The sequence below is a fragment of the Xenopus laevis genome, chromosome 5L, assembly GCF_017654675.1.
Source record: "Xenopus laevis strain J_2021 chromosome 5L, Xenopus_laevis_v10.1, whole genome shotgun sequence".
NCBI classification, from domain to species: domain Eukaryota; kingdom Metazoa; phylum Chordata; class Amphibia; order Anura; family Pipidae; genus Xenopus; species Xenopus laevis.
The window spans coordinates 38,565,607-38,593,371 of record NC_054379.1 but is presented as its reverse complement, the minus strand read 5'-3'; the positions used below and the strand labels follow the sequence as shown (position 1 = coordinate 38,593,371).

Genomic DNA, 27,765 nt, shown 5'->3' with positions numbered 1-27,765 from the left:
AATAAGAGTGAGCTGGGTAAGTCAGGGTTAAACAGAAGATACATGTGTATATTGCTTGCCCAGTAACGGGGCTCTGTTTCCACTCATTTGGAGAAATCGTTCTCTGCAAATTCATTATAAGGGGAGAAAGTCATCCATGTGACATTGCCATTTTGAAATAAACTACAAAATCTATCTCTGTGAAAAGTCACCAACCTGTGAACCATGTTTTTCCGTATCATTTACATGATTTTGAATTTCACCGAGCTGTTGCCGGAGCTAATGGACAAAAACAGGGAGTAAATACTTAACACAAGCAGAAATAAATATCTGTAGTAGGAACTGCGATACAATGATGTATCATGACCAGATAGCAATATTCCATTTTAAGGTTAAGAAAAAGCCTCACACATAAAAAAAAATTAGTTGTAAACCAGTCCCCAGATAAGCAAGTCCAGAAAACAAAATTAGTGAAACACCAACTAGTGATACAGAATGGTAAATTAGTAAAGGCCTTCATATTGCTGTCTTAAAGCAAGTGTATTATCATAGAACACTGCATAGGAATTCTGAACAATAACCTAGAGCATATACTAACTGTTTTATGTTTATGGACTCACCAGAGACAGTTCTATACTTTGCTTCCTTGCTTCTGCTTTAGTCGCATCTAGGTGTTCCTGAGATTCTGATAAAAGTTGCTGCAACTGAAAGATAAGTTTAATTAATGAATTGATTAAATAGAAACGACAGTAAGATGGTAATAATATTTTAACTTAATTACAACTACAATAGATCAGAGCAATAAATATTGGATACAAATTCTACTGAAAACAGCTGCTTCCATGTGACCTGCGTCTTGGGTGATGTACAAATCTATGGGGCTGCTTCACACAATTTGGAGCCATTGTGTGTGCCATTGCCCTATTGTACTCATATTTCCTGTAATCTGACAGAGGAAACAGGTTGCTTCAATACTTACACTCTCTATTTCTTTTGAATAAGTCTGGCATTCTGTGCTTTTTGCATTCATCTGGCTCTCCAGCTGAGCCTCCATCAAAGATATACACTCTTTTAGCTAAAGACATAAACAGGTACATCCTGGTGAGTGAACATGCTGCTTAATTACATGCAGGGAACATCTTCAAATTTTACAAAAAGAAAAAAACATGCCTCTTCACTGAAAATAAACCACTATACACCGTAAAGGAGAACTAAAACCCTGTACCAAAAAATCCCTCCACTGCCTGGCATGCCCCCCACCCCATACGCACTGTGCATTAAGCTGGCCATAGATGTTGAGATTTTTAAAAGAACTGATCCTCATCGTGAGACCACGATTTTCTCGGAACGATTGTACGAATTGACCATCAACTAAAAAGACCAATTTGCCAGGAAAACAAAGGGGAGCTGCCTGCTTGGCCCTGCAAACATAGATAGATTGCACTGGGGCCGACAAAGATGTTTTAACCTGGCCGATCAATTTCCTGACAGATGTCGGCTGAAAAATCGTAAGATGGTTGATCGTTCGAATCCCACTAACCGCACGATAATTTCGAAGGATTGGTCGTTCGGCAAGAAGAATCGTTGTGTCTATGGGGAGCTAAAGTCATAAAAGAACCTTTAAAGAAATCTGACCCTAAACTGCAGAGCATCGGAGCTCCAGGGCACCATCTTCTACTGCTTTGTATTCTTTCGGGACTCTGCGCAGATTTGAGCATGCACAGTTGAAGCGAATTCCTGACTTGGCCCAACTGTGCATGGTTCCGCAGGCTTCGTATCAGCGTTTAGTCCCGAAAGAATACGAATCGGCGGAAGATGGAGCCCTGGAGCTCCCCTGCGCTGCATTTAAGGGTCAGATTTTTTTTGACTAACGCACGGTGTATATAGGGAGAGGGGGAAATGCCAGGCAGTAAAGGGGGGCTTTTTCTGGTAAGGGAGGTTTAGTTCTCCTTTAAAACCATTGGACAACACCTGTAAGAAGCTTATACATATGAAAGTATTATACAGGCAGGCAATTTTCTGCTATAAAGGAAAATGTATCTCGCATTGAATAGATATCTACAATCTATGTATTCAGGGTAACTCTTCTGGAAACCAAAATTGGCATAAAGGCAGGCCCGGACTGGCAATCTGTGGGTTCTGGCAATCAGGCCCGGACTGGGAATCTGTGGGTTCTGGCAAATGCCAGAGGGGCTGCTATAAGGTCCCATAGAAAGTCAGTATTTAGTGGGCTGGTGGGAGCTGTTTGGACCTCTATGTGGGCTGATTTGGCCTCTGTGTACCTGAAATGCCAGGGCCTATTTTAATTCTCAGTCCGGACCTGCATAAAGGTGAACCACTTTGGCAGCCTGGTATGGATTCATAGCTCTTAGCATATAACAAATTGTATGAGATGTGATAACTATATATTGCAGGAGGTTAGAAGATAGTGTTGCCCACAGCATGCCAAATGGCTAAATTTTCTGTGTATAACATTAACATGTAAAAACACAACATTACTTTGCTTACCTGTTCTGTGCTTTGAATATCTGACCTTAATTTTTCCACAGTTTCTTCTAGTGTTTTGACCTGAGAATGTGACTAGAAAGAAATACAGGAAAATGAATTGTAATTGATGTAAATGCAACTTCGAGGAGGAAATAAATGACAGAATATGCCACATACTCCTTTACATAGTTTGTGTTAGAAATGCAGCAGCCATAGTGGTTTACATAACATATTGGCTGGGTGCTGGTAATTTTAAACAAGCAAATAGACTAGACACATTGATATAAAGTATTTATCAAGCCAAGTTATCTGCCATTGCCACATAGCACTACTATACCAACCGTCCATAGCTACAGCTGCTCACCTTGGGACAAGCTATGGGGGGAGCACAGAACAGTTGCCATAATTACAGCCCTGGGTCAGGAATTTCCAACTCTATCGTGGTCAAACAGAACATACATTTTCAAATGAAAATATACTAAACCTTTTTGAGATCTTCCTCCGATGCTGTTAATTTTGCCTTCCATACTTGCTCCTCTTCTTCAACGCTCTTTTGAAGAGCTTTAAGCATTGCTTCCTTTTAAAATAAAAAGAAGAAAAAGCATTAAATGAATGACCAGAAAAGCCATATAACTGGTAATGTCATCTGGCATGGCCTTTAGTCGAAGATAACTATAGATGAAGCCAACCCTGTGATGTTATATGAAACCATTAAAGGGATGGTTCACCTCCTTTTAGATAACTTTTAGTATGTTATAGTATGGCCAATTCCTAGCAACTTTTCAACTAGTCTTCATTTTTGTAATAGTTTTTAGTTATTTGCTTTACTTCAAATGGGGGTCATCGATACGGGCATCCAAAAAAGTATTGCTCTGTGAGACTACAATTTTACTGTTATTACTATCTTTCTATTCAAGCCCTCTCCTATTCATATAGCAGTTTCTAATTCAAACCACTGCCTGTTACTAGTGTAATTTGCACTCTGCACCAACAGTGGTCCCCAACAAGTGGTTTTTGGTTGCACAAAAAACAGATTTTCTGCCAAACAAGAGCCTTCTGTAGCCAACTATTTCACATAGGAGCTATCAAATAGGCAATCACAGCACTTACTCTGCACCACCACCCAGGAACTTCTTTATGCTTGTGTTGCTCCCCAACTCTCTTTACATTTAAAGGAGAAGGAAAGTCTGTTTGCGCTTGGAGGTGTCAAATGTTAGGCACCCCCCAAGTGATTGTATTGACTTACCTGAAAATCCGGGCCAGTGGTCCTATCGGCAGAAAACTGCACCGGCCCGGGGGTTATACCAGTGAGCAACACGAGAGATCTTCTAACTAAAAAGTCGGCCATGTCATTCTACTGTGCATGTGTTTGCCCCAGTAAATTTAAAGAAAGTAAACATCGGAAGAGAATCGCTCTGTGGCGCTTGCTCGAAATACACCGGGCTGATACAGTTTTCTGCCGATAGGAGCAACTTCCCGGGGTCGCAAGTAAGTCAATACAATCACCTGGGGGTGCCTAACATTTGGCACTGCCAAGTCCAAACAGACTTTCCTTCTCCTTTAAATGTGGCTCATTGGTAAAAAAGATAAAAAGGGTTGGGGGCCATCTAAAACATACTAGAAGTTACATTTCTAAGTGAACAACTCCTTTAAGAAAAGCAACTAGTAAGCACAAGCTCCTGTGTGTGCATACCACTTACATTTGAATAAAAGTCTACTTACGGTTTCTCCAAGAATGGTTCTGTACTGCTCACATTCAGCCTGTAAGGCGCTCTGTGCATCTTCTGCTTCTTTTAATTTAAACTGTAATTCCTAGACAAAAATGAATGCAAGTAAGAATGACGTGCTGTATTATTTGGTGTTTGATGAGCATTTAAAAGGAAGGTACTGAAACATTTGGAGAAGACATCTGTGGGTGCTTCAGAAGAGGCAAGCAATATAGCATTCATTCCCCATATGCAGAAGGGTACATACGATACCCACGAAAAAAATACTATTTCTGTGGCCTTGGTACTACAGTAATAAGCACAACTAACTCTACTTTAGAATATACCCGGTGTACTATGCACATTCACCACAGTTCTAGATCCAGGAATGTGCTGTTCAGTTTCCCAAATAGCTTTTTCAACCACTCCAGTTCATTACTCACCGAAGAACTGTCTTTCTCGGTCTGCTGGCTGAGTAATTCTGACGTACTCTGTCGGAACTCCTGTAACCATTCACTGTATGACTGCGGGCACACAAAACCATTGTAACGACCATAAGTGTCTATATATATATATATATATATATATATCCTTACGCAGAGGTTTCCAGACCAAGAGACAAGCCCCTTAATGGATCCCAGGGTGGATGCCAGTTACATGCAATAGTATATCTATTAGATTATTGATCTGGCCCTTTAAAACTGTGCACAGGAGCACCCCACCTTCTAAGATGATTTGGAAACACTGCAATGCTCAGTGGGCTATGGGCCGCCGTTTTAAAACTAAGCTTAGCACGCACGTACAAAATTGTGAGTCAGTCCCTCAGCTCAAACTGAAAGCAGCACACAGGATCACCAAAAAATAAAATGGGGAGCAAATAGGGGCATCTTTGAATGCTCAGATCTTCTCTGCTAAAGGGCTGTGGTCATCTTGGGCTGGTACAGAACCCCAATAAATAAGGTGCAGCGTTTTTAACCTACTTGTTTGTCAAGTTTTAGTGCTCATTTAATTTACAGAAGCCAAACTTTAGCTTGAAAAATAGTAAGAAGGTACTGTCTATCTATCGATCAAACATTATAATTTCAGTTAAGTGATAATACTAAGCCCACCATAAGTATGGTCCTATGCTGTACCTGTTGGGAGACTATAGTGGTCTGTGGAAGTAGTGACTGCAGTGTTTCTTTAGTCTGTGTCTGTACTGCATTGAGTTGTTGTATCATCTCTTCCTACAAAACAAAAAAGACTGCATTAGTCAAACATAAATGTGATCTTAATAGCTCTTATCCCGTAATTCTATAAGGACTAATGCCATCATGAAGCCAGCTGTAATTATGTTTTAGTGTTCTCTTAGTGAACAGCATGTCTTACCTTTGCCTTCTTTTCCGAGTTAAGCTTCTCCTCACAGGTCTTTTCCGCCAGGCCCAGTGCTTCCATGGCTTGCCAGTTCTTTTCCCGTAAATCCTAATGATCAGAATATATATTTTTATCCATTGGCAAAGAGAAGCACACAACAAGCAAACAGCTGCCTGTGTCCTAGTAAGAAATGTTACCACAGCACTCAAAAGTTCATAAAGGTGTGTAGGTGGGTTGGAAGGGTTAATTTACATAATAGCCCAACTCATTGGTATCATTTAATATCCAATACATTTAGCAAGGGGTTGGCTCGTATTTCATCAAAAAAATCGAATTTTTGCCAGCATTGGTCACTTCGGCCTTTAGCAAATCTGCCCTATAGAATCCATTTTATCCAAATAATCCTTTTTAAAAATGGAATCGAATTTGGACCATTCCCTAGTCGAATTACACTAAAATGAACTCAAAATTCAAATTCAAAAATTCTAATTTTCAATTCGACCCTTGATAAATCTATCTCTAAATATAACATCCAATAGTAACGGATATCTGTGTTTAACCTATTTGACTGTAGCCTCAAGCTTCCATACAGGTCACATGATTCTAAAGCAACAGTATACAAGTAGTCATATTCCCTCTCTTATTCCTGAAGCGGCAATAATTTATATAGAAAATTATATTGTTTGCTATATAAATTACTGCCACTTCAAGAACAAGAGAGTTGGTGTGAAAACGTATATATTGATTATATTGTTTAAGTGCTGCTGGAACTTGTCATGACTAAACCTCTGGATGACTATGGGACTTTATGTATCATTTGGGTGACATTAGTAGTTTTTTTGTGTTGTTGTTACAAGAAATGTTCAGCCTATAGACCTGTTAATGAATGGAATATTTTATATTTTAAACATTTATTTTTGCCTTTATGCATTTTAATTCCAAATTGTATTTGGATGATATAAGAAGTGTGATTTCAGTTGTCTAAGGATTCTGCATAAATATTATCCTATACATCGTTCCACATAATACAAATGTGATGTCAGAAATAAATTTCCCAGTATTTATATGTGTCTATGAGCCTTTCATCAAGATGCAGCAGGCCATTATATACTCATTGTAGGATAAATTAGCCCTATGTTCACTTCTTCTATACATTCTAACATAAGGTAGAGCTTATCCACATACATACATTATTTTTATTTTTCTGTTGCTCAACCGCTTCTTTTAATTCAGCAGCTTCCTTTTCTAAAGATGCAATCTGTGAATCTTTTTCTTGAAGCCTGGTGTGGAGAAGAATATATATTAGGAAATCACAAAAAGAACTTTCAAATAAGACTCTTCTACTTCACTTGAAAGTTTTACCCTACTGTGTATGATTGTTGGTGAGGGGAACTATTTGCTTCATTTTATCAATCCCTAACACCAAACTCATACAGGAAAGTGGGGCCTCTTAGAGCCTTCCTAATGGTCTTGACTTTTAAGTGTGTATTAAAGAATTTGTGACAGAGTGGGGAGAAGTGGTGCTAAGACATTGGACATTATTTAGGGTGTAACACTTTCTCTCTGGGCACAAACCCTCTTTTAATAAATATATAATTGTCTGAACTGAACATATACACATATATATTTATATATACATATATATATAATCAATTCAGCCAATAATATATTTACCAAATCATACATGGACATGGGGCCTCCGAGACCTTTCTTCAATTGGCTGGCTATTGTGGGGTGAAGAATTGGGTTCAGTGGTAGAGGGAGACAGAATGGGAAGAAATAGTCCTTTGACAATTCAACAGGGTCATATAAATAAAATCTTCCCTAATCCACCATATCTAGATTATTTTAAGTGTGCTCCTGTATGTACCCACTGATCACCCATTAGTGAGGAGTGTCGTTACCTGGCCTGTAGTTGTGCTAGTGCAATTTCACCTTCTTTTGCTTCCTGTAATAATAAGAAAATATGTAATTAGTTACACTAATCACTCTTATTTTGTGTTAAGATTCTCTTTTGCTAAATACCTGAATGAGTATGGATTTGCAGAAAGCCACACAGTGCCCATCCCTGCATTCCATATCACATGAGCAATACAGAGCTGCTTGATTGTTCCCTTTCCATTGTCTATTACATCTCTGGCTTGTGTGTCACTAAATAGCACATGCAATACAATCAATACAGCTTCCATAAAAGCATGGGAATATGGAATGCATTACACTTCTGTATAGTAAATATACTAATACAGGCCCTTCCAGATAGAAGAGGAACTGGATAATAGGTACAAGCCACCCTAGTGTGTCTCAAATACTTTTACTCAGGGACAGTTTTAAGAAACCTGGGTCCGAGCAATTGAAAATGAATGATAATAATGATCTCCTTTTAATCGCCATTTCTATCCATGTATTACAAATTGAATTGATGCTTCATCTGTAGAACGTGTTGTTTCGCTCTTTAATGCCTCCTGCTTGTTGATAGTGCTGTATAAGCAAATTTCTGTAGCTGCCCTGAGATACATGAAACATGAAAGGAGGCATTTTCAGGTCAATCACAGCTCCACGTAGCCAGGCCCGGATTTGTGGAAAGGCCACCAAGGCCCGGGCCTAGGGCGACAGGATTTTAGGTGGCGGCATGCTGCCCAACCACACCCACATTGGTTCAGAAACACTGGGGATTCGCAGAAGATAAAATAGTTTTTTACATTTCCTGTGTGCCAATCCCCATTGCTCCGGTCCAGACAATGGGAATTTCCGTGAATAAAAGGGAGGGGATATGTAAATCCTGCCCTGCACGTAGCCGCACTCAGATGGAAGCTGCGCTGTCATGGCAGCTACATGAAGCAGCTGATTGGAGCAGATTCGCTTGTCTGCACCCCTTTAAAATCGGCTGGCAGAGAGAAGTGTTTAATATGCTAGATGTGTCCTTGCCATTAAACAGAGAAAGGGCTAAGGCACATTGAGAGACATATACCACTCTGTTCTATATATGCAATGCCTTTTGGAGGACATATGCAGTGTAAACACAATCTCTAACCTGCTGCTGCTGCTTTTCGTTATCAGCATCTTTATTATGTCCTGCTTCCAAAAGTGCCTCTATAGATTTTATCCTATCCATCAGCTGGGCATTTTCTCCTGTAGTCTCCTGAAGCTGTTTGTTCAAATCATCCAGCTTTTCTGATTTCTGCTTGCCTTCTGCTTCATAGGACTGCAGTTTGGTTTGAAGATCTGTTGGGAAAGAACAGACACATCTGATTTGTTACAAGGGAAATGTAAACCTGCAAATGTCAGGCTTGAGAGAGCACATTAGTGTTGACAGACTTTTAGGGGCAGTAGAAGTAGTAGGCATTTGTAGACAGTGCTGCCCTTCACATGCCCACCTCTGTACATATTCAATTGGTGCACACACAAGATATTCCATTTGATGGCCCCAGTTGGATCAGAAAGGTGTAACTCAACCCCACTCTCTCTGCTGCTGGATTTTGTCAGCAACTATTGAGCAGAGGGTTGAGGGTTTTGAAAAAAAAAAAAAAAATGAAAAAGGTAAATGTTTGTTTTAATATGCCTTTATAGAAAATATAGCTCTGCCCGCAGCCAATCACAGGATGAACTGTAACAAGGCTCCAAGTAGGAGTGCTGTCAAACTGCAGTTCTTCATTTTAACAGAGCTCACCACAAAATCCTCAGTAGATTTGAACTACCAATGGTACCACCTCATGGCAAGAAAATGTACACATCTGAGCTTTGTTGAAGTCGATGATAAGTAACCTATTGGAACCAGCAGCACCACCACCTTAGAGTTTTCAGTCGTTGCTGGGATTTGTACTCCAATATCTGGAGGCTGCAGCTTGCACAACTCTGATGTAAGAGGCTAAATAAATGTTCCTTGTCTAAAACAGGATCATAGGTCTCTGTTTATGCTCATATGAACCAAACTGTGGCAAAATAGTGCAGAGCACCTCACCTGCATGGTTCTTCTGTTCTGCCTTGGCCTTTTCTGTGTCTGCCAGTAGGTTCTGGTAACTGTTCTGAGACTTGCGCAGTTCTTCATTCACTTCATCTAATCTCTTTTGTAATGTGGCATCACCCTCCTGCTGTAATGTCTACACAAAAGTAACCCATGTCAGCTTCAGTTCAACACAAGCAGGAAATACACAGGTATCTGTGGAGCAGATGTGCATGGTACTGGAAACCAATCTTCCCCTTGAATAGAAAATAACCCATCCCAAAGAAAGAAAGCTGCATTGTTTAATACCAGGAAACATTTGGAGAATGGTTTTCCAGCAAGTTTATCTCTACATTAAGAATTGTCCACAAAACACTACCACCATAGATATAAAAGGGAAAAGACCAATCAATGTAACTCTTCTTTTTTTTTTCACCTGTTTTATGTTAAAATTTACAAAAATAAAAAATAATTACTTCACAGAGCACAGTGTCCCTAAAGTTGGTCATGCACTTTAACACCCACTCATTTAGTGAGGTCACTGAATTAGTGGGTCTTTACCCTGTTTGGCCACCAAAATGAATTGGGGCAATTCAATTGCTTGTCGTCCGGGTCAATGATCGTATTATAATAGGAGACCAGTCAGCAGAGGACCACGTCCCTGAACCAGTGTTCAGGAATTTCAAACCTACCCGATAAGATTGGTCAGACTGGTTTTCAGAAGAGACCAAAACACAGGCCAATAAGCTGCCAACAGTCTGGAGGGGCTTTAAAATGCCAGTGTATGGCTTTATTCACAAGGTACAATCTATAGATCATTTATGGATAACTGCTATGCTGACTGAAAGTTAATATGTCTCTTCAACTAAAGTGTGCTAGGTACCCATGCACTGATAAACCAAACAAGCAAACTGCTGCATTGTTGCCATTGCAATCACGTTGGGCCAAGGTAACTGCCAGCTTAAGAGTTTTATTATTTAATAAGAATTATTTTATAATAACATTATACTATTATATAAACGTGTAAAGGGCCCCCCATACACGGGCCGATAAAAGCTGCCGACGCAGCTTTTGGCCCGTGTGTGGGGCCATCCGACAGGCTTCTGGCAGAAATTCGGCCAGATCTCGATCAGGCAGGTTAAAAAATCCTGTCGGATTGCAGCCGCATCTGTGTGTTTATGTGGTCCCGCGATCCGTGACATCGCCAAACGAGCGGATCTCTACGTCTATGACATTTAGTGATACAATATTAGACATATTGCCATGCCATGCTGTTATTACCTGCAGCTGAGTGATTTGCTTCTCATAGGATGATATTTTACCATCAAGGGACTTCCTACGTTGTTCCTCTTGCTGCAAGGACTCAGACTTCTCAGTAAGTTCCTTAGAGAGCTTGCTGCACTCTTGGCGTAGTTTAGCCAATTCTGCATTTTGTCTGGGAGAGACAAAAAGTACCAGTCAGTGAGAGCAATACACTGGATCAGAAGTTTCTACCACTACACAAAGTACATTTTAAAGTTCCAAAGGAAGCATGCAAATAGGCAACTAAACAAGCAGTGGCAATACTTGCTTTTTTATGGCACATATTTGCTTGTTATTCACATATAATACACATATTTGAAAGTTATTCAGTTTAGATTGGTAGATTTAACAGAGATCAATGTTTAAAACCAACACAAGAGTGCCCTTGACATTAACATATGGCATACAATGGAGACTAGTAGGACAAATTAATACATGACATTTGACTGGAAAACATACTTGCTCTCGGTTTGGCTTGTGGCCTGGTTTAAGGCATCTCTAAGGATAGAATTCTCCTGCTGGAGGCGAGTAAGCTGTGCCTTGGGGCCATTCTCGATTTCCTCTTGCAGGGACCGAACCTGTATCCAGAGAAACCGAGAAATTACCATCATAAAATAGGAATTTTAACAAAAAGACTGTGTGTTGTCAGCCAAGAAAAATGACGGGACCCAGTAAATCTGTGCAATTTGCCATTTTTGTGGCTCAAAATCTGGCTGGCCTTCAAATGTTTGTGTGCTTGCAATTGTACACTTGCACACTGCCATAAAAAGTTCTGAGTTGCAGATGCCATTGTGTGGTTCAGTTGAATATGGCACACATGTACAGGTACTTCTGCCTACCTTGGCTTGCAGCTGCTGAGTCTCATTTACATGGTCCTGATAGCTGGCCTGCATGCGGGCTTGCAATGCATGGTTTTCCTGTTCCCGTGTCACCAGCTGCTCCTTAAACTTGGACTGCTCTTTAACACTCTTGGACTTCTCACTCTGCAATTCCTGCATAGAACACACAGCACAGTGAATGCACTGGCATACGGACAAGTAGAAAATTGCCAAGGAACTTCTTCAAACGCTTCGTTTTCTGTCAAATCATGCAAAATAGCAGATGCCACATATATAGCTACAACATTTACAGTAAACTGCTGGAAACACAGTCTCTGGACACAACCATCACCAGTAGCAGTTATTATTATTTAAAGGGCTGCATGCTGACAAAGAAATTAAAAGAAAACCCTAATCTTTTACTATTACATTTTCTGTTTATATAAAAACAAAACAGAAATGTAGTTTATCCACGGGATGGCACCATCATCTGTATCCAGTTCCATAACTGTTCTATAACAGATATAACCATTTCACTTGCTTGCAATAGCAACATTTACCAGTTGGGTAAATCTTGCCTGATTCTCTGTTTTTCTGTAATAATGAGAAGACATTGCCCTGTAGTCTATACAAAAAAACCATCATAAAATCATGGTGATGGCATACTTATGTTTTGCAAAGTTGGAGTTGGAAGATCCAGTTATAGAACACTGAACACTTGGTCAGATATCTATTTGTACTGCTACGAATGCTTTACAGGGCAGCACTTAAAATAATTGTAGACTCAAAAATGTTACCTATTGAAAGAAAATATAACATACATCATTCATAAAAGTTCAATAATTGTTTTGTTCTTTGTGAGTGTAATCGCTGCGGAAAGCAGTTTCCCTCTGTCCATTTCTGTGTTCTGCGCTCACTGCTGGTTGTGACTTTTACATAGTTACATAATCAAGTTCAACCTTAATCAAGTTCAATCAAATGAAAACCCAGCATCCATACACACACACACACACACACACACACCTCCATACTTTCACATAAATTATATATACCCATATCTATACTAACTATAGAGTTTAGTATCACAATAGCCTTTGATATTATGTCTGTCCAAAAAATCATCCAAGTCATTCTTAAAGGCATTAACTGAATCAGCATCACAACATCACCCGGCAGTGCATTCCACAACCTCACTGTCCTGACTGTGAAGAACCACCTACGTTGCTTCAAATGAAAGTTCCTTTCTTCTAGTCTAAATGGGTGGCCTCTGGTAAAATAACGTATCTGAAGCCAGCTCTTTTTTGGGCAAGACTCCAAATTCCTACAATGCCTAGAACACTTCTTCACAAGTCTGTTTCCTCACTACTGCTACATTGTTCCAATAGTAAGAACCAGCAGGTCAGCAGACCGCAAGGGGCTGGTACTGCTTTCGAATGTTTAAAACAGTTAAATACTCACTGAAAAGTGCTTAAAACTATTTAATTTTTAGTTATAAAGCTAGAAAGAGTGGGAGCACTGTGGTATAGTGGTTATGGGTACTCCGCAGTAGTGGGCTCCTAAGTTGATTCCGACCAGTGAAATGACTGCAAGACATTTATATATTCTTTCCAAGTCTGCGTGGGTTTCTTCTGGGTGTGCCAGATTCCTCCCACACTGTGTGTGTTAGGGGTCTTCAACTGTAAGCTCCACTGCAGTAAGGACAGAGCTCTGTAAAGAGCTGAATAACATATATGTCAATGTTATATAGTGAATAAAGGCTAATAATAACTTACCTTGTTGATTTCCACAAACTTTTCCTTATAAGAGTTGGTCTTTTCATGCTGGGCCAACAGTAACTTTTCCTTCTCCTCCACCACCCGTTTAAGAGCAGTCATTGGATCTCCTTTTTGAGTTGCCTAAGAATAATATTGATCATTTTTATAGGTTACACATCCTTGCATAACTTCAAAAATTCAAAATTCAAAATCTGACACAATGGTTGCTAAGGTATGACAGAGTGAGCAGCACCATACATTTGGGCAGCCCGAAAGAAAAGTACAATTTCTCTAGCCCAGATTTAGAATACAAAATTATCCTGCATGTTGACAGTGTAAACACTATGGGGGTTATTTATCAAAGTTCGATTTTATCTCAACATTTTCTGCTACAAACTCCGATCAAATTGGCTCGGGTTTTTTACTCGTATTGATTATTACATTTTCCCCAAAATTTTCTATGCACAAACTCAGATTTTTTTCGGAATTTGTCAAATGAAAACTAAGAATTTTTATTTTTTCCTCAGAAAACTTCGGGGTATTTCACGAAACCTAAAAAAAATTATTGGGACTTCTCCCATTGACTTATTTGCAACCTCAACAGGTCTGAGATGCCGGATTTTCTAAATCAGACTTTTCCATCCTTGGTGTTTAATAAATTTCAAAAAATGTGTGATTTCTTTCTGATTTTATAAAAAAAAAAATATCAAGAATTTTTCAGGAGTTTAGTAAATAACCCCCTAAATGTGACGCGCCTTCAAATTTATGAAAAGTGCTTCTCATTAAAGGGATACTGAATCAGTTAATAGTGCTGCTCCAGCAGAATTCTGCACTGAAATCCATTTCTCAAAAGAGCAAATTTTGAAATCTGACAGGCTAGACATATTGTCAATTTCCCAGCTGCCCCAAATCATGTGACTTGTGCTCTGATAAACTTCAATCACTCTTTACTGCTGTACTGCAAGTTGGAGTGATATCACTTCCCCCCCAGATTTCAGTTTATAATTCTGCTGGAGTAGCACTATTAACTGATGTGTTTTCCGATGACAGGATCCCTTTAATATTTTAGTTGGTCCAATTTATTACCATATTTATCTCCACATTCTGCCTACTTGTGTTTGTGTGCCATGCGAACTGCTCAGAGGGTACATGTAAGAAATATATCCAAATGGAAGTATCTAGATGTTTTTCTCTCTTATGGAGGATGGCGGATGTAGGTTCTAGACCCTGGAGAAGATAAGCCCCAGCAGATGATGAAGCCAAGAAAAGGGACCCGATAGAAGTGAAGGCTACATTCCTAAGATGAGGTAATTAAAGGTTCATTTTACAAAGCTTTACTCCACTTCCTTTATCGTTTGTTGCTTTTTCCTTACCAAAACAGTTACCCGATTTCACCAAGCAACAAAACCTTCTATTAAACTGGACAAAAACTTGCAAGCCTCTTCCAAATTCTGTAGACAAGGTACAAGCGCCTATCACCCAATGTATCAGCCAATTAAGGAGATATTTTTGCAATTCAAAATTTTTTCTTCAAATCTTTGTATTTGTGAGAAAATTACGGAAAAAGGAAAAACGGATATTATTTTTTTGCACTCGATGAACAATGTCATTGGTATGTCTGCTATTTATTTTGCTCCTGTAACACAAGCTGTGTTTCACATGTGTTTGGCTACAGGCCTACACATCTGCTCCCTCTTCTGCCACTGGCCACATCAATCCCTGGGCTACTCCTTGCCATATAGGACATGTTCTCATATCAGACCTTGGCACACAGGGAGATACACTGAAATATCATCTACTGACATTCATTGGACAACTAAAAACAGGGAGCTACGAAGTGTTTTAAGAACTGCTGCTTTCATCGAGCACTCACATTAGAAAGTTCAACAATGAAGATGCTTATGAGAATCAGAAAGGGCAACAGATTGGGCAAAGGGCACAGATCAGGTATCCATTTAATGAAGTACTGGAGCTTGGTGTGCAAGAACAGCAGTCCCTTGCAGCACTAATATATCAACAAAATATTAGGGTTCATTTTCTATTCTCCCCAACTAGAAATGCAAGATCCCTACGGTGCACAAGAGAGGGGGAATTATCTTGCTCCTGATAAAATGCTAATATAGTTAGTGAGCACAGGGCAGCCCTATCCTTACTGTCTGCCATGGGAAGGAATGGGCCCTACTGCAGCCTCTACAACTCCCGAACATGCACATCTCATTGAAGAGCAGGTCAGCGAATGGGTACGAAACACCCACTGTTGTCTTTACAGGGGTAGCCACAGGTCTCTGCACTCTGAAATAGAGCACGGAGACCTGCAGCAAAGAAAATAAAATATGTTTCTCCCAATTCAGTTCCAGTTGTTTACCCGTAGAAAAAGAGTTTTCAGAGAGATAAGTTTTTCTAATTGAATTGCATCTGGCTGCATGGGAAAATCTGGATTTGAATTAGGGGATCAGTATTTCTCATCAAATTGAATCTGGCCAATAGGTTCCAGGGGAGTTAAAATATAAACACATTTGGGTGTCTGTAGCAATATGGTAAAAAGTTGTAGACTGACATAAGGAAATCAATGTGCATTTAATATATGTGAGGATATAATGATGAATGGAAAGATCTGATTGGATGCTGATGGTTACTGGAATAGGGCAATAGGGAATCGAGTGATACGTGCGACAACAAAACCGAGATAAAAGGGGGTTGGAATCACAGTACCGTTTGCCAGGTATCCTGCATGATGCCATATTTATCGGCCAGTATTTCAATCAGCTTCTGAGCTTCTCCTTTGCTAAAGCACATTGCTTGGATGGTAGGAACCAGGGTCTTGTATGGAATATAAACAGCACCTTCACATTCCTCTGCACCTGTTATAGAATAAAGGACAATGAAGATACACTTCTCAATATGCAAAATAAAACTCACCACAATGAAGTTTGGCTAAAAAAAATGAAATCATTGACATTATTTTCAAAACCTTATATTTCCTGTTTGCAAGGAATGCATTGCTTTCTGAGTTAATGTTTCTGTTTTCCAGGCAAAAACAGCAGATGACTTTTGCTTTCTGGCAACATTTCAGATACAATTATAATTATTGTACCATTAATCATCCCCCGTGAACTCAAACACTTGGGAAGCAGCATTACTGGACCAAAACAAGGGCTCCGAACAAAAAAAAAAATGACCAATGACTATTTAAATTTCTCCTTAAAACAATATTTTTTTAGCAGAAAACAAAACACCCTTTGGCCTCGGGCAAAGAGAATGAATTTGCCTTTGAGCAGCAATGCTGGACCTGTTCATAGACCCACTTGGGTTGCCACCTGGCCTGTATTTTACAGTCTGCTGGTAAAAGTGTTGCTTGACCCCAATGTAATTAATAGTTGGAAAAGTAAAATATATAAAGGTGGGTGATTTTTCCAGAACAGGTGGCAACCCTAGGGGCCACTCATAATTTTTATATCACAATTAGTCAAATTTTCAGTATGCAGTACAGACTTGCAAGCTTGCTCCTCCTGCAGTAGAGTTAAAAGTTAAAATAGACTTTGCAAGAAAAGGTATCATCAGTTCAAGGTTCTTTAACCTGGCAGTCAGACAAAATCCGTTGTTGGGCACAGCCATAAGCAACATGTATCTGGCTGAAGGTTCATTTGAAATGCCATGTTTATTTTTCCATCTGCAAGAAGTTTGTTCCAACTGATAAAGTCAGTTCTTCAACTTTTCTCAAAGTCAAAACTTGAGTGACTTGCCCTTCTGACTGTTGCAATTGGCTGGCATGACTGAATCCACACATGGCACTGAGCCAAACTACTGGCAGCTGGGTATTTTGTGGTGGTCATTTGGTATATAAGAGTATTAATTTGATGTGGTGTGGATGCATTAGAGCAATATACACAATAAGTTGTTCTGTAGCCCCTATGTTGACTGGCAGTCTAAAGGAGACTCTTGTTGGCAATACATATGGTTTTATGCAACCAAAACATGCCTCCAAGTCAGGAATTTAAAAATAAGCACTTGGCAGTCAAGGGGTTGGTGAGCAACATGTTGAGGATCACTGCTTTATATGGATCTGGCAGTTTTGAGCTCCCAGATCATCAGAACGTCAATATCGCTTGTGCCTCTAATGCCTTTGACTTCAATGGAATCCGCCTATTTTAGTGCCCACGGGGTGGGTTTCAATCCAAAAAGGAGAAAGGTTTTTGGGACCAAATCCACCCCATGTGTGCAGTGAATACTGCCCGACACCGCCTGTGTGTCGGGCAGTATTCACTGCAGAGTCTACTTTAGACTGCCAGTAATATTGGATATTAGCTTTAAGGAACTCTGTAGATAGTCCGAATTTTATATTCCTTTTAATCACTTACCCTTTGCCTCTCTCTTTCTCCAACCATGCATTTAAATGGCAGCCTCACTATCACTGGCAACTAAAATGTTGTTTGGTAAGCAACCCTTCCCCCCCTCCAAAATAAAACCACAAGATCATTTTTCCAAGAGTTCATATTGCATGAAGCAAGACATTCCCTTTCATTGGGCATGATGACTAAAGAATGAAAAATGTGCTGACGAGTGGGGAAAAAAATAAATAAAAGAAACATACATCATCAGATACATTACTAGCCATATATTCTTATTACAACTATTGTTCTGTTCAAGAGAAAACGGTGTCCCCTTGTAGTTTTGATTTTGGGCGGGGGAGGAACTTTTTTCAGGAAATCAAAATAAAAAGCACTCGGCGGAAAAGAAAAATATACAACATGGTGTTCATCTGCTACGGAGACTTGTGAGGGGAAGAGCAGATTGTATTGAGTTCCAAGAACTTGTCACTTTATCCATGATTTACAGCACATAGAGAAACCGCCATACAGCAGGCTCATTTGGGAAGCAATACATCTCCAGCCCAGGCACAGCTTTCCCTGCTGCCTTCCCACAAACATCTTAATAGCTTCCTCGTCCCCACAGAGATCTGAAACAAACACAAGCCCTAAAGTAGATCTCTGCAAGATATTTAAAAGGATATGGGACCCTCGGCTATTAGTAACGTTTTCAGAATCACAACACACAATACACTCCAAAAATCAGGAAAAATATCACCAAAGCTATAGTAAAAGGAGCAACATACTAGGGATGCACCGATTATTGGATTCGGACAACCGCTCATATACTTTGCGAAAGATTCGGATGAATACCGAACCAAATCCTAATTTGCATATGAAAATTAGGGGTGGGAAGGGGAAAACACTTTACTTCCTTGTTTTGTGACAAGAAGTCACGAGATTGCCCTCCCGCCCCTAATTTGCATATGCAAATTCGGATTCAGTTCAGCCGGGCAGAAGGATTCGGCCGATTCAGAATCCTGCTGAAAAAGGCCAAATCCTGGCCGAATCCCTACAACAAACACATACTGTATATATATATAGTTACACATTGTTAATCAACAAGAACAAAATAAATTGGAATTAAATACAAGCATTAAATTCTTTTTGCTAAAAAAAAAAAATCCATATATTCTATTTTCCTTTGTTTTTATATTAGAAAATGTGCAAACTGGTCGCTTTTTGACCCTTGCAACTTTGCCCTCTATCCCACTTTTATTTGAAGAGTTTGTTTACATAGAGATAAGGAGCTCTGTATAAACAAGTAGTATCAACAGTTGTGATCTGTGTTTCAGGGTTAGAGATTGTAATACAGGAGATTCAGTGAACTTTTAGTATGTTATAGAATGGCTAATTCTAAGCAGCATTTCAATTAGTCTTCATATTTTCTTTTTATAGTTTTTACAGTTTTATTTGCATTCTTCTTACGACACTTTCCCAGCTTTCAATGGGGGTCACTGACCCCATCTAAAAACACATAAGGTTACAATTACAAGGTATTGTTAATGCTACTTTTTATTACATGTCTTTCTATTTAGGCCCTCTCCTATTCATATGCCAGTCTCTTATTGAAATCAGTGCTTGGTTGCTAGCATTATATGGACCCTAGCAACCAGATTGCTGAGAATGCAAGCTGGGGAGCTGTAGAATAAAAAGCTTAATAAAAAAAAAACAAGTAATAAAAAATGAAAACCAACTGCAAATGGTCTGAGAATATCACTCAGTACATCATACCAAAAGTTATTTAAAGGTGAACAACCTACTGTAATTGGTAGACTAGTAATTTGCTTAATCACCTCATCTTTCTCCCACAATTGATCTGATGGAAAACAAAACTTCTTTCTGTGCCAATGTTTAGCTCTAAATGCCCTATGCATTGGCATCTTGCCCTTTAACATGACACTTATTTTGTTATAGAGAAGGGGAAGATAAAGCTATAACATTATCAGTGCACAGAACTTTCCTCTAGTGTAGTTGTTGTATGTACAAATAATGGCCTAACGCGTTTCATGCTTACCTAGCACTTAGTCATAGGTAAGCATGAAATGCGTTAGGCCATGTGGGGACTTTTTGATACTTTTTAATATGGATTAATAAACACTATTTTTATTATAATGAGCATGCCTCTGGGATTTTTTTGAATTTTTGAGGCTACACCTCTATTTGGTCACTAGAGGACCCCAGCATGCAACCAGCTATTTACTAATGTCTATTTCCAAGTAACTTCAATGGTAAACTATAAGAAGATATGCCAAGACAAAATGCTATAAGCTATGAATTTAACTCCTACTGACAAGTTCACAAGCAGAATCAGAGGCCCACAGCAGTGAATGGAGGCCTGCCCGAGAGGGTGAATTAGGAGGGAAGGCTTTTATGTGCTTTCAGATATTTCTGGAACACAATACTTGGAGCTAACACTTACTAGCTGTCTTAGGTTTTCTGGATTGTTTGCAAGATGACATATAAAATCTTTCATCTATAACCTTGTTATGCGGCAATGGGTCCCAGGACAAATAATAGAGCAGTGAGATGGCCTTGATCCCAAGTATTAGGAAAGCCACTGCTTAAGGGAAAATAAACAGAGTTTATTTTAATCCACTACTAGACAGTGTGGTTTCATCCAGACGCTTCTTAAATAACCAACAGCAGTTAGGTAGGGCGCCGTAGTCTAATCTGCCAACCTCTCCAAAAAACAATTCCATTCATTTTGTATTATAAATATAGGGAAGGTATAATTGGACCAAGAGATACGTTTCTCTGGCATCTTCGCTTTCAACGGCAGTCTGTGTGGATTCCTTTACAACTGGCTTTCTGCTAGTCCAGTACGCTTAGCCAAATAGTTAAGATATTTACTCTATCACTGGAAACCTATTCTATTTAGCTCACGCAAAATAGCAATCAGTAAAGAATCTGCTTTCCAAGACCCTAAAATCTACCTTGGGCAAGCAAACGGACTCAAAGTATGGAAAATGTAGCAGTATGGGACAGCAGCTGCAATGAATTCATCAGCAGCACATATAACTTTGGCACAGTAAGGGAAGGTGCACTGGACATTTAAAGGGGTTGTTCACCTTTCAATTACCATAACTTTTAGTATGATGGGAGAGTGATATTCTGGGACAATTGGCAGTTTGTCTTCATTTTTTAACATGTGGTTTTGGAATTTATTTATTTTGATTTTGGAATTATTTAGCCTTTTGTTCAGCAGCTCTCCAGTGGTGTGAATAAGCATCTGGAATAGGAAGAGGAGACGCCGGAATAGAAAGATAAGTAATAAAATGTAACTTGAACAATCAAACTGTAGCCTTACAGAGAAATGGTTTTTGGCTACTGAGGTCAGTGACCCCCCATTTGAAAGCTGGAAAGACTTGGAAGAAGAAGAAGGCAATTAATTCAATAACTACAAAAAAATAAGACCAATTGAAGAGTTACTAAGCACTGCTTATTCTATAATAATATATAGTGAATAAAGTACCCCCTGCAAAATATAAGGATATTATAAGGTACCAAGGAGTTTCATGACCATATAAAAACATGAGGCCGAATATACAGGACATGGAACTCCGCGGTAACTTCTAATATCCTCATATTTTGCAACTGGGGGTACTTTATTTATTATAATACACAAATTTCAGCGTGTCATGAGACAGAAATGACATCAGAACTCCCTGTTTATAACTGATGACATCAGAACTCACCGTTTATAAGGATATAATTTACAAGATATTCATAGCTTTTGTGTATTATATAATAATAATAATAATAATATAATATAATAATATACTAAACATAAAGATGAACCACCCCTAAAGGCTCAGATGTTGGCAATAAAATCTCAGAATAAAATACATTAATAATACAAGCATAAATCCTCCTTCTTATAAACTACCTTCTAAAACAAGAGGTATAGCCTAAGCAATCTGGATCTGAATGAAAACGTCAGAGTTTGCAGGTTGGGACCTTGTCTGAAAAGTGCACCTGGTACTACACCGACCTCTGGCCAAACTTGAGGAATATTATTACAGCCAAGGGTATTTTGGGGTTGCATCATGGGTTACCTATGTCATCTCTTACTGGTGTTTAATCACAACAGTAGGGTTCCCAGAATTCTATTCTTACAAAAATATATACATTTGGCTATAATTTAATAATGGTTGTTACAAAAATTGCTGTTTCCTGGACTCCTCGCTGGAGAAAGAGGCAAGATCCAATAAGGCTCAGATTTGTGCTATGATTTCCTTTACCTAATTCCGATGTCATGAATTAGCAGAATCAGAGTCACAGTTTGAGAGCTTTGACCATCATGGACACCTGGCCAACCTGTAGATACAGTTACAGTGAATATGTGGGCAAGTAGTTTCATGGGCCCGGATCAATAGCTATTTGGGGTTTGTATCACCAGATAAAGCTTCCAAGGCTTTCAATGCCATATTTTTATTACACAGGTATGGGACCAGTTATCCAGAATGCTCAGGACCTGGGGGTTTTCTGGATAAGGGATATTTTTGTAATTTGGATCCAGATAAGTTAAGTCTACTAAACAACTATTTAAACATCAAATAAACCCAATAGGATTTTTTTGCCTCCAAATAAGTCAATTACACTGTGTAGTTGGTATAATGTACTGTTTTATTATTACAGAGAAAAAATAAATAATTTTTAAAATTGTGAATAGTTTTATTAAAATGGACTCTATGGGAGATGGCCTTCTGGATACAGGGTTTAATGGATCCCATAAATGTATTGCTAATAGGCATTCCTCTCCACTGCTGAAAATGTGAGCCTTGTAGCAAGTGCTCACAACCCAGTAGATGTTAAAATGTATTCACCATCAGCTTGTCTTGATTTTTAAAGTGATCCATTTTTCACCAGTGCTAACCTTGATGAAGGAATGACTAGTCTTGGGTTTTAAGATGAAACCTAATCCATGAACAGGAACATTCAATGTACAGTCTGGCCTGAGAAGCAAAATATTTTGACTAGGTGGCCGTTTGTTTGTTTAGCTAGCTCAGAAAGCTAAATATGTACCTTAGCATGGGGTGAAGCTTCACTTACGAACTTAAAGTGGGAACGTTTGCCAAGTAATTTGTGTCTGTGATGTAACTGTGGCTGCTTGTATGTTACTATAACAAATGGGTCAGATAATTTCAAAGGCTGCCACCCAGGCACAGAACCTGGGACATAGTTCTTTCAGCAACTAGAGTTACAATGGTTACAGTAACAGCTCATTTTCTAATAAGATTTAGCTACCAGATTCCATCAACACGTCACTCCTCTTCAAAGCTGTGGGTGAAGTGCACAAGCAGGGCTGCCACCTGGCCAGTGAAATGCCAGCCATGGTCAGTACTACAAATCTGCCAGCAATCCAAGCCAGTAAATTTGCAATAAGTACTCAATCCTTTCCCGGCTGCAATTAATTTACCCATTTCTGCCCTACCTAGCGCATACACTTACTAAATCTTCAGCGGATCCATCCTTTACGATAGGACTCTGCCTGCCGGATGTCATCATCCCACCACCTGTGACATCATAGTCCCTCCCAGTGACATCATGACATGCCCCTTATATTACTGATCCCAGCCCCTACCGGTAAAATTATTCTAGAAAGGCATAAACCCTATGCACAAGTGCTTGTACCCTGTACCTGTGGTTACCCCCGGCCAGTATTTGACTGGCCCAGCTGGTAAATAATCAGCTAGAGCCAGGGGTCAGAATTAGGAACTAACCGGCAATATAATGGCCAGTAAATTTGTAACCTCCTATAAATCCCTCCCTTCCCTGACTTTCTCCGTTATATGGATATTCCTTGCCCACTCCGCCCTTGTTACCACCTACTCCACCCATTTCCCCACCCATGTCCTCCACCTACTACCTCCCTAGCGACGCCAATGAAAAGCCAGTTTTAATAAAGGAAAAAGGTGGCAACCCTACCTGTACCCTAAGGCAACAAAATGCATGTGAAATTCACCCCAGAACAATTAGAGAAAGAAATGTGCAGTCAATAGAACCAAAAAAGTACTATAAAAAAAAGTAGAAATACAAAATTTTGCAGACACCAGTCTTCCACATGAAAGACCTCTGATTGCAGCTTTTGTGTGTGTGTGTGTGTGTGTGTGTTTGTGTGTGTGTATATATATATATATATATATATATATATATATATATATATATATATCTCTATATATCTATAGATATCTATATATATATCTATATATATATCTATATATATATATCTATCTATATATCTATCTATCTATATATTTATTTATTGTATATAGATAGATATTAATTCCCTATATTCTTATTACATACTTATTATTGTCTGTCTCTAGAGTGTGTATATACGCATGCAAGTACACACATATATATATCTATACAGTACAAGCCTGGATTTTAGGTTTTCCCAGAATTTCCACTGTTTTGATGTGGTCCCCTGGAAAATGTAAAATCAGGGGCCTACTATATTCATATATACATTTACATGTGCTTTGTAAAGAAGGCACTCCACAGCAAGACTTATAACCTTTTCTAAATTAGATTTGTAAAGGCGAGTATGAGTGAGGAAAAGATGAATATTATTAGTAAGAACTGTTTTTTCCCAGAAACTTATGCTGCTTATGCTGAACGTTCCATGTGCAAATAGGTGAGATCACTTCTATCTGCATGGGTTGAAGAGAATAATGGAAGCATTCATCCCGCACGCTTATGTTCCTCTCCACTAGAGATGGCCTCATCGATACAGAAGAATGAGACAGTGGTTCTACCAAAAGCAAGATGTGGGGTTGGCTGCAGTTTACATGACAATAATACATATATACAGATATATAGTAGTGTATAAATTAGAATTGTTTACGTCACATTTTTACTGTGGCCACACATGGAGAAAGACTATTGGAACATTTTGTTGGTTTCAGACAAAATCAACTGGCAATGTACTAGGTCCAGTTCCATAGGAGATGCATATCTTGATTATCTGAAACTTAGTGCTGGATTTATATCTAGCGGCAGGCTGGGTGTTTAAAAATTGGGCAATTAAGTAATTTTGAAAATACTTTGGTTTGTGCTACTGCCACAAAAAAGTATCTATGGTACCACTCAACAAATAAATATTAAATGAGTAAAGATACAAAAATGTATAATAGAAGAAATAATAAGGAGAAAAACACTCACAGTTCACCTCAGTCCCAAGGTGCAAAAACCAAAAACACTGTATCCAAAGAATGTGAGGGTCTCCAAAAATAAAGAAACAAATGTAAAAAGTAAAAAAATTTATTAGGACATGAAGACCTAATGCGTTTCGTGCCTATAGTAAGCCTATGAGTAAGTGCCCCTATAGGCACGAAACGCGTTAGGTCTTCATGTCCTAATAATTTTTTTTACTTTTTACATTTGTTTCTTTATTTTTGGAGACCCTCACATTCTTTGGATACAGTGTTTTTAATTAAGTAATTTTCTCTATATAAGACACCCATGGGCAGTTCTTTGAAGCTGCCACCGTAGGCATAAGCTCAAGGGTGCCTTTATGTAAAAAGATTTTAAGGGGCAGCTGTGAGTACAGGGTTCTTTTGCACTGTGTCTTCTCCAAGTACATCTGAATGAAGTGCAAATTGTATAGGGGTGGGACAGGGCATTCTTACATGCCTCCCCGGCCAACTCCTCATGAATACAGTGCTGCCAAATGCAGGCAAAGATGTATTCATGGGGAAACAGGCAGACCAAAGTGCAGGGAAGAGTGCAAAAGTTTAATTTAAAAAAATAAATGGATGTTTTGTCATTTTCTGCACTTTGCACCCTGCTCTGTACTTTCTATATTAGATCTATAATCTGTAGCAAATAAATTGCTACTAGACAGTTACCATAAGGACATTATGCCTAGCGATTTCTAGGCTTAACAGTAAAGGGGTTATAATATCTCTTTATAAGGGACCACATTCATATTCATATATTCAAAATATACAGGAAGGTTGTTTCCTGATAAAATTGCAATCTTCACTGAGGCAGGTACGGATGCGACTAATGCATCATCTCTGCAAAGAGCTGTACAATATGTCACTGCTACATAAATAATGGATCGTTGTAATAATATGAATTAAAATACAATGTGCACCACCATTCTGAGATGGCTTGCTAGCATTTTCTTGCAGAGGCACCATTTTTTTTTTGCCCATATGTGATGGAATGTGGCCATTCCCTAGAAAGCAGAGGATACAGTTTCACGGATAACAAGAATGTTAATACGTTCCAGACATCTCAGCTGTAATCACAGCCTGCAGCCATTTATTCTCGGCTGAATTATATTCCAGCAGTTCAGTGCAGCAGAAAGTCACGCCAGCCACGCCGCATTAAGGGGACACAAGATCGAAATGAAATCTTAATTTGTAGGTGTGGAGCCGATATTCATAATTTCTAAATTAATGATGATAAAAATTGAGCAATATGTTACTGAGCATTCCCCTTCCCAGTGCATCTTCCCAAACTATGTGTTACAAGCTACTCTAGCAGAAAACTATTATAGCGAGCAATATTATTCAGATGTACGTTTTATCCTTCTTTCAACATATTATACACATAATATGTTTGATTAGCCTAATGGCACACAGTTTTGCCCACCTTCTGCCCCATAATCTGGCAACTGATGTACACCAGGCGACAGATTTTGAATCTTTTGTTTCTGTCTTATTATATTCTGCTCCATGATGGGGGTGGATGCTACTGGATAGCCTGAGGCAAGAGGCATTGGTAAGGAGAAGCCAGGACCCTAAAATAGGGTAAGAGAAGTTGGGGGTGGTGGTGCCATGCAGGCCAATAACAGGCAGTTTGGCTGACTACAGACAAACTAATAGATCATGAAAACAAAATGTGTCCAGCAAAGGTAAGGCTGGTCTGTCTGGACAAAAAAAAAGGAGGTATGTTGGTGCCTCACAACAGTGCCTGTAAGGGCAGATACCTACCACAAAGTGCCAGCCGCCACTTCTCCCTTGGCCAATGTGGATCAATGCTATATGTATATTTATATTTATGTATAAAACAAAGAAGACCAATACATTGATAGGATTGGACATCAACACAATAATTAGATACAAATAAATACAAAATACAGTTACAAAATACATTTCAAGCTTAAGAAAGAAGAAGAAGGTGATCGTGTCCCTCTGCTACAGCAAGCTACAATACATGTCAGCTCCCACTCTCATGTGTAAAATATTGACAGCAAGAATGCCCAGGAACAAACTGAGGGAGGGGTGGTATGAAACAGTTAGCCTATAGGGTTTGGGGAAAGGTCCTTGCGAGTAAGAGGAAGACTATCATAGTTTTGTTTCCTCTCCTCAATCTAGTGGCCCATGTAGGTCTGTGTTCCTTTTTTTACATAAGCTCAGCTAAATGGCACCTATGATTGTATGGAAAATGTTTACCACTGCTAGAAGGTGCCAAATTTGTGGCACAGTTGACCATGAAGTTACTAAGCCTAAACACAAAAATCCTACGGATATCCCTGGCTCCTGTGTAGCAATGCAGTGTGTCTCAGCCCAACACCGATGGTTAAGGGGATAACCCTAGGATGGGATGCACAATGTGAGAACCTTTTAACTTTTCTGATTTAACTTCACATGTAACCTCATAGGCAGTCCTTCAAAATATTTGGGTAGATAGCAGAACCCAGACAAAAAGCAAGAAAAAAAAAAGCTATAAGTATATTTTCTCCTTACTTCAACTATGCCTATAAACCATCATAGGCTATTTATGACCGAGTTTACCCCTAGTAAGGGCAAACTATGCCTAATTGAAACTAAGCTACACTCCCGTTTGGATCCTTGTAAGAATGCCTGCTGTATAGTAGGTACTGAGCCGTAGAGAAGAGTAGAGCTGTGCATCGTTGTTGATGGCCACCATGTCAGGCAGTGTCACTTCTGATCTTTGCTTGGATATACAGGATCTGTGACCAAGTGCAGTGGCACTGGCTGAGGACCACAGCTCAGTTTCCAATGCACATGTCTCTGTGTGCCAATTTTAAAGGTCCCAAAAGGGAATAAAAAATACACAGCCAAAAATAGTGGTCAT

General features: G+C 39.1%; 1 protein-coding gene across 6 annotated transcripts in view; it reads right to left on the bottom strand.

The window, feature by feature from the left end:
- rrbp1.L (ribosome binding protein 1 L homeolog) overlaps positions 1-27,765 on the bottom strand; it is a 48,412-nt gene that overhangs the window by 4,608 nt on the left and 16,039 nt on the right. For all 6 annotated transcript variants that reach the window (XM_041562112.1, XM_041562113.1, XM_041562114.1 and 3 more), the window contains 18 exon segments: positions 16,052-16,200; positions 13,358-13,480; positions 11,607-11,759; positions 11,227-11,345; positions 10,747-10,900; positions 9,484-9,622; positions 8,557-8,747; positions 7,430-7,473; positions 6,715-6,805; positions 5,541-5,633; positions 5,306-5,398; positions 4,616-4,696; positions 4,189-4,278; positions 2,951-3,043; positions 2,488-2,559; positions 959-1,054; positions 600-683; positions 196-258 (listed from right to left, as the gene is read on the bottom strand). In XM_041562112.1, the coding sequence (XP_041418046.1) occupies positions 196-258; positions 600-683; positions 959-1,054; positions 2,488-2,559; positions 2,951-3,043; positions 4,189-4,278; positions 4,616-4,696; positions 5,306-5,398; positions 5,541-5,633; positions 6,715-6,805; positions 7,430-7,473; positions 8,557-8,747; positions 9,484-9,622; positions 10,747-10,900; positions 11,227-11,345; positions 11,607-11,759; positions 13,358-13,480; positions 16,052-16,200 (1,928 nt within the window).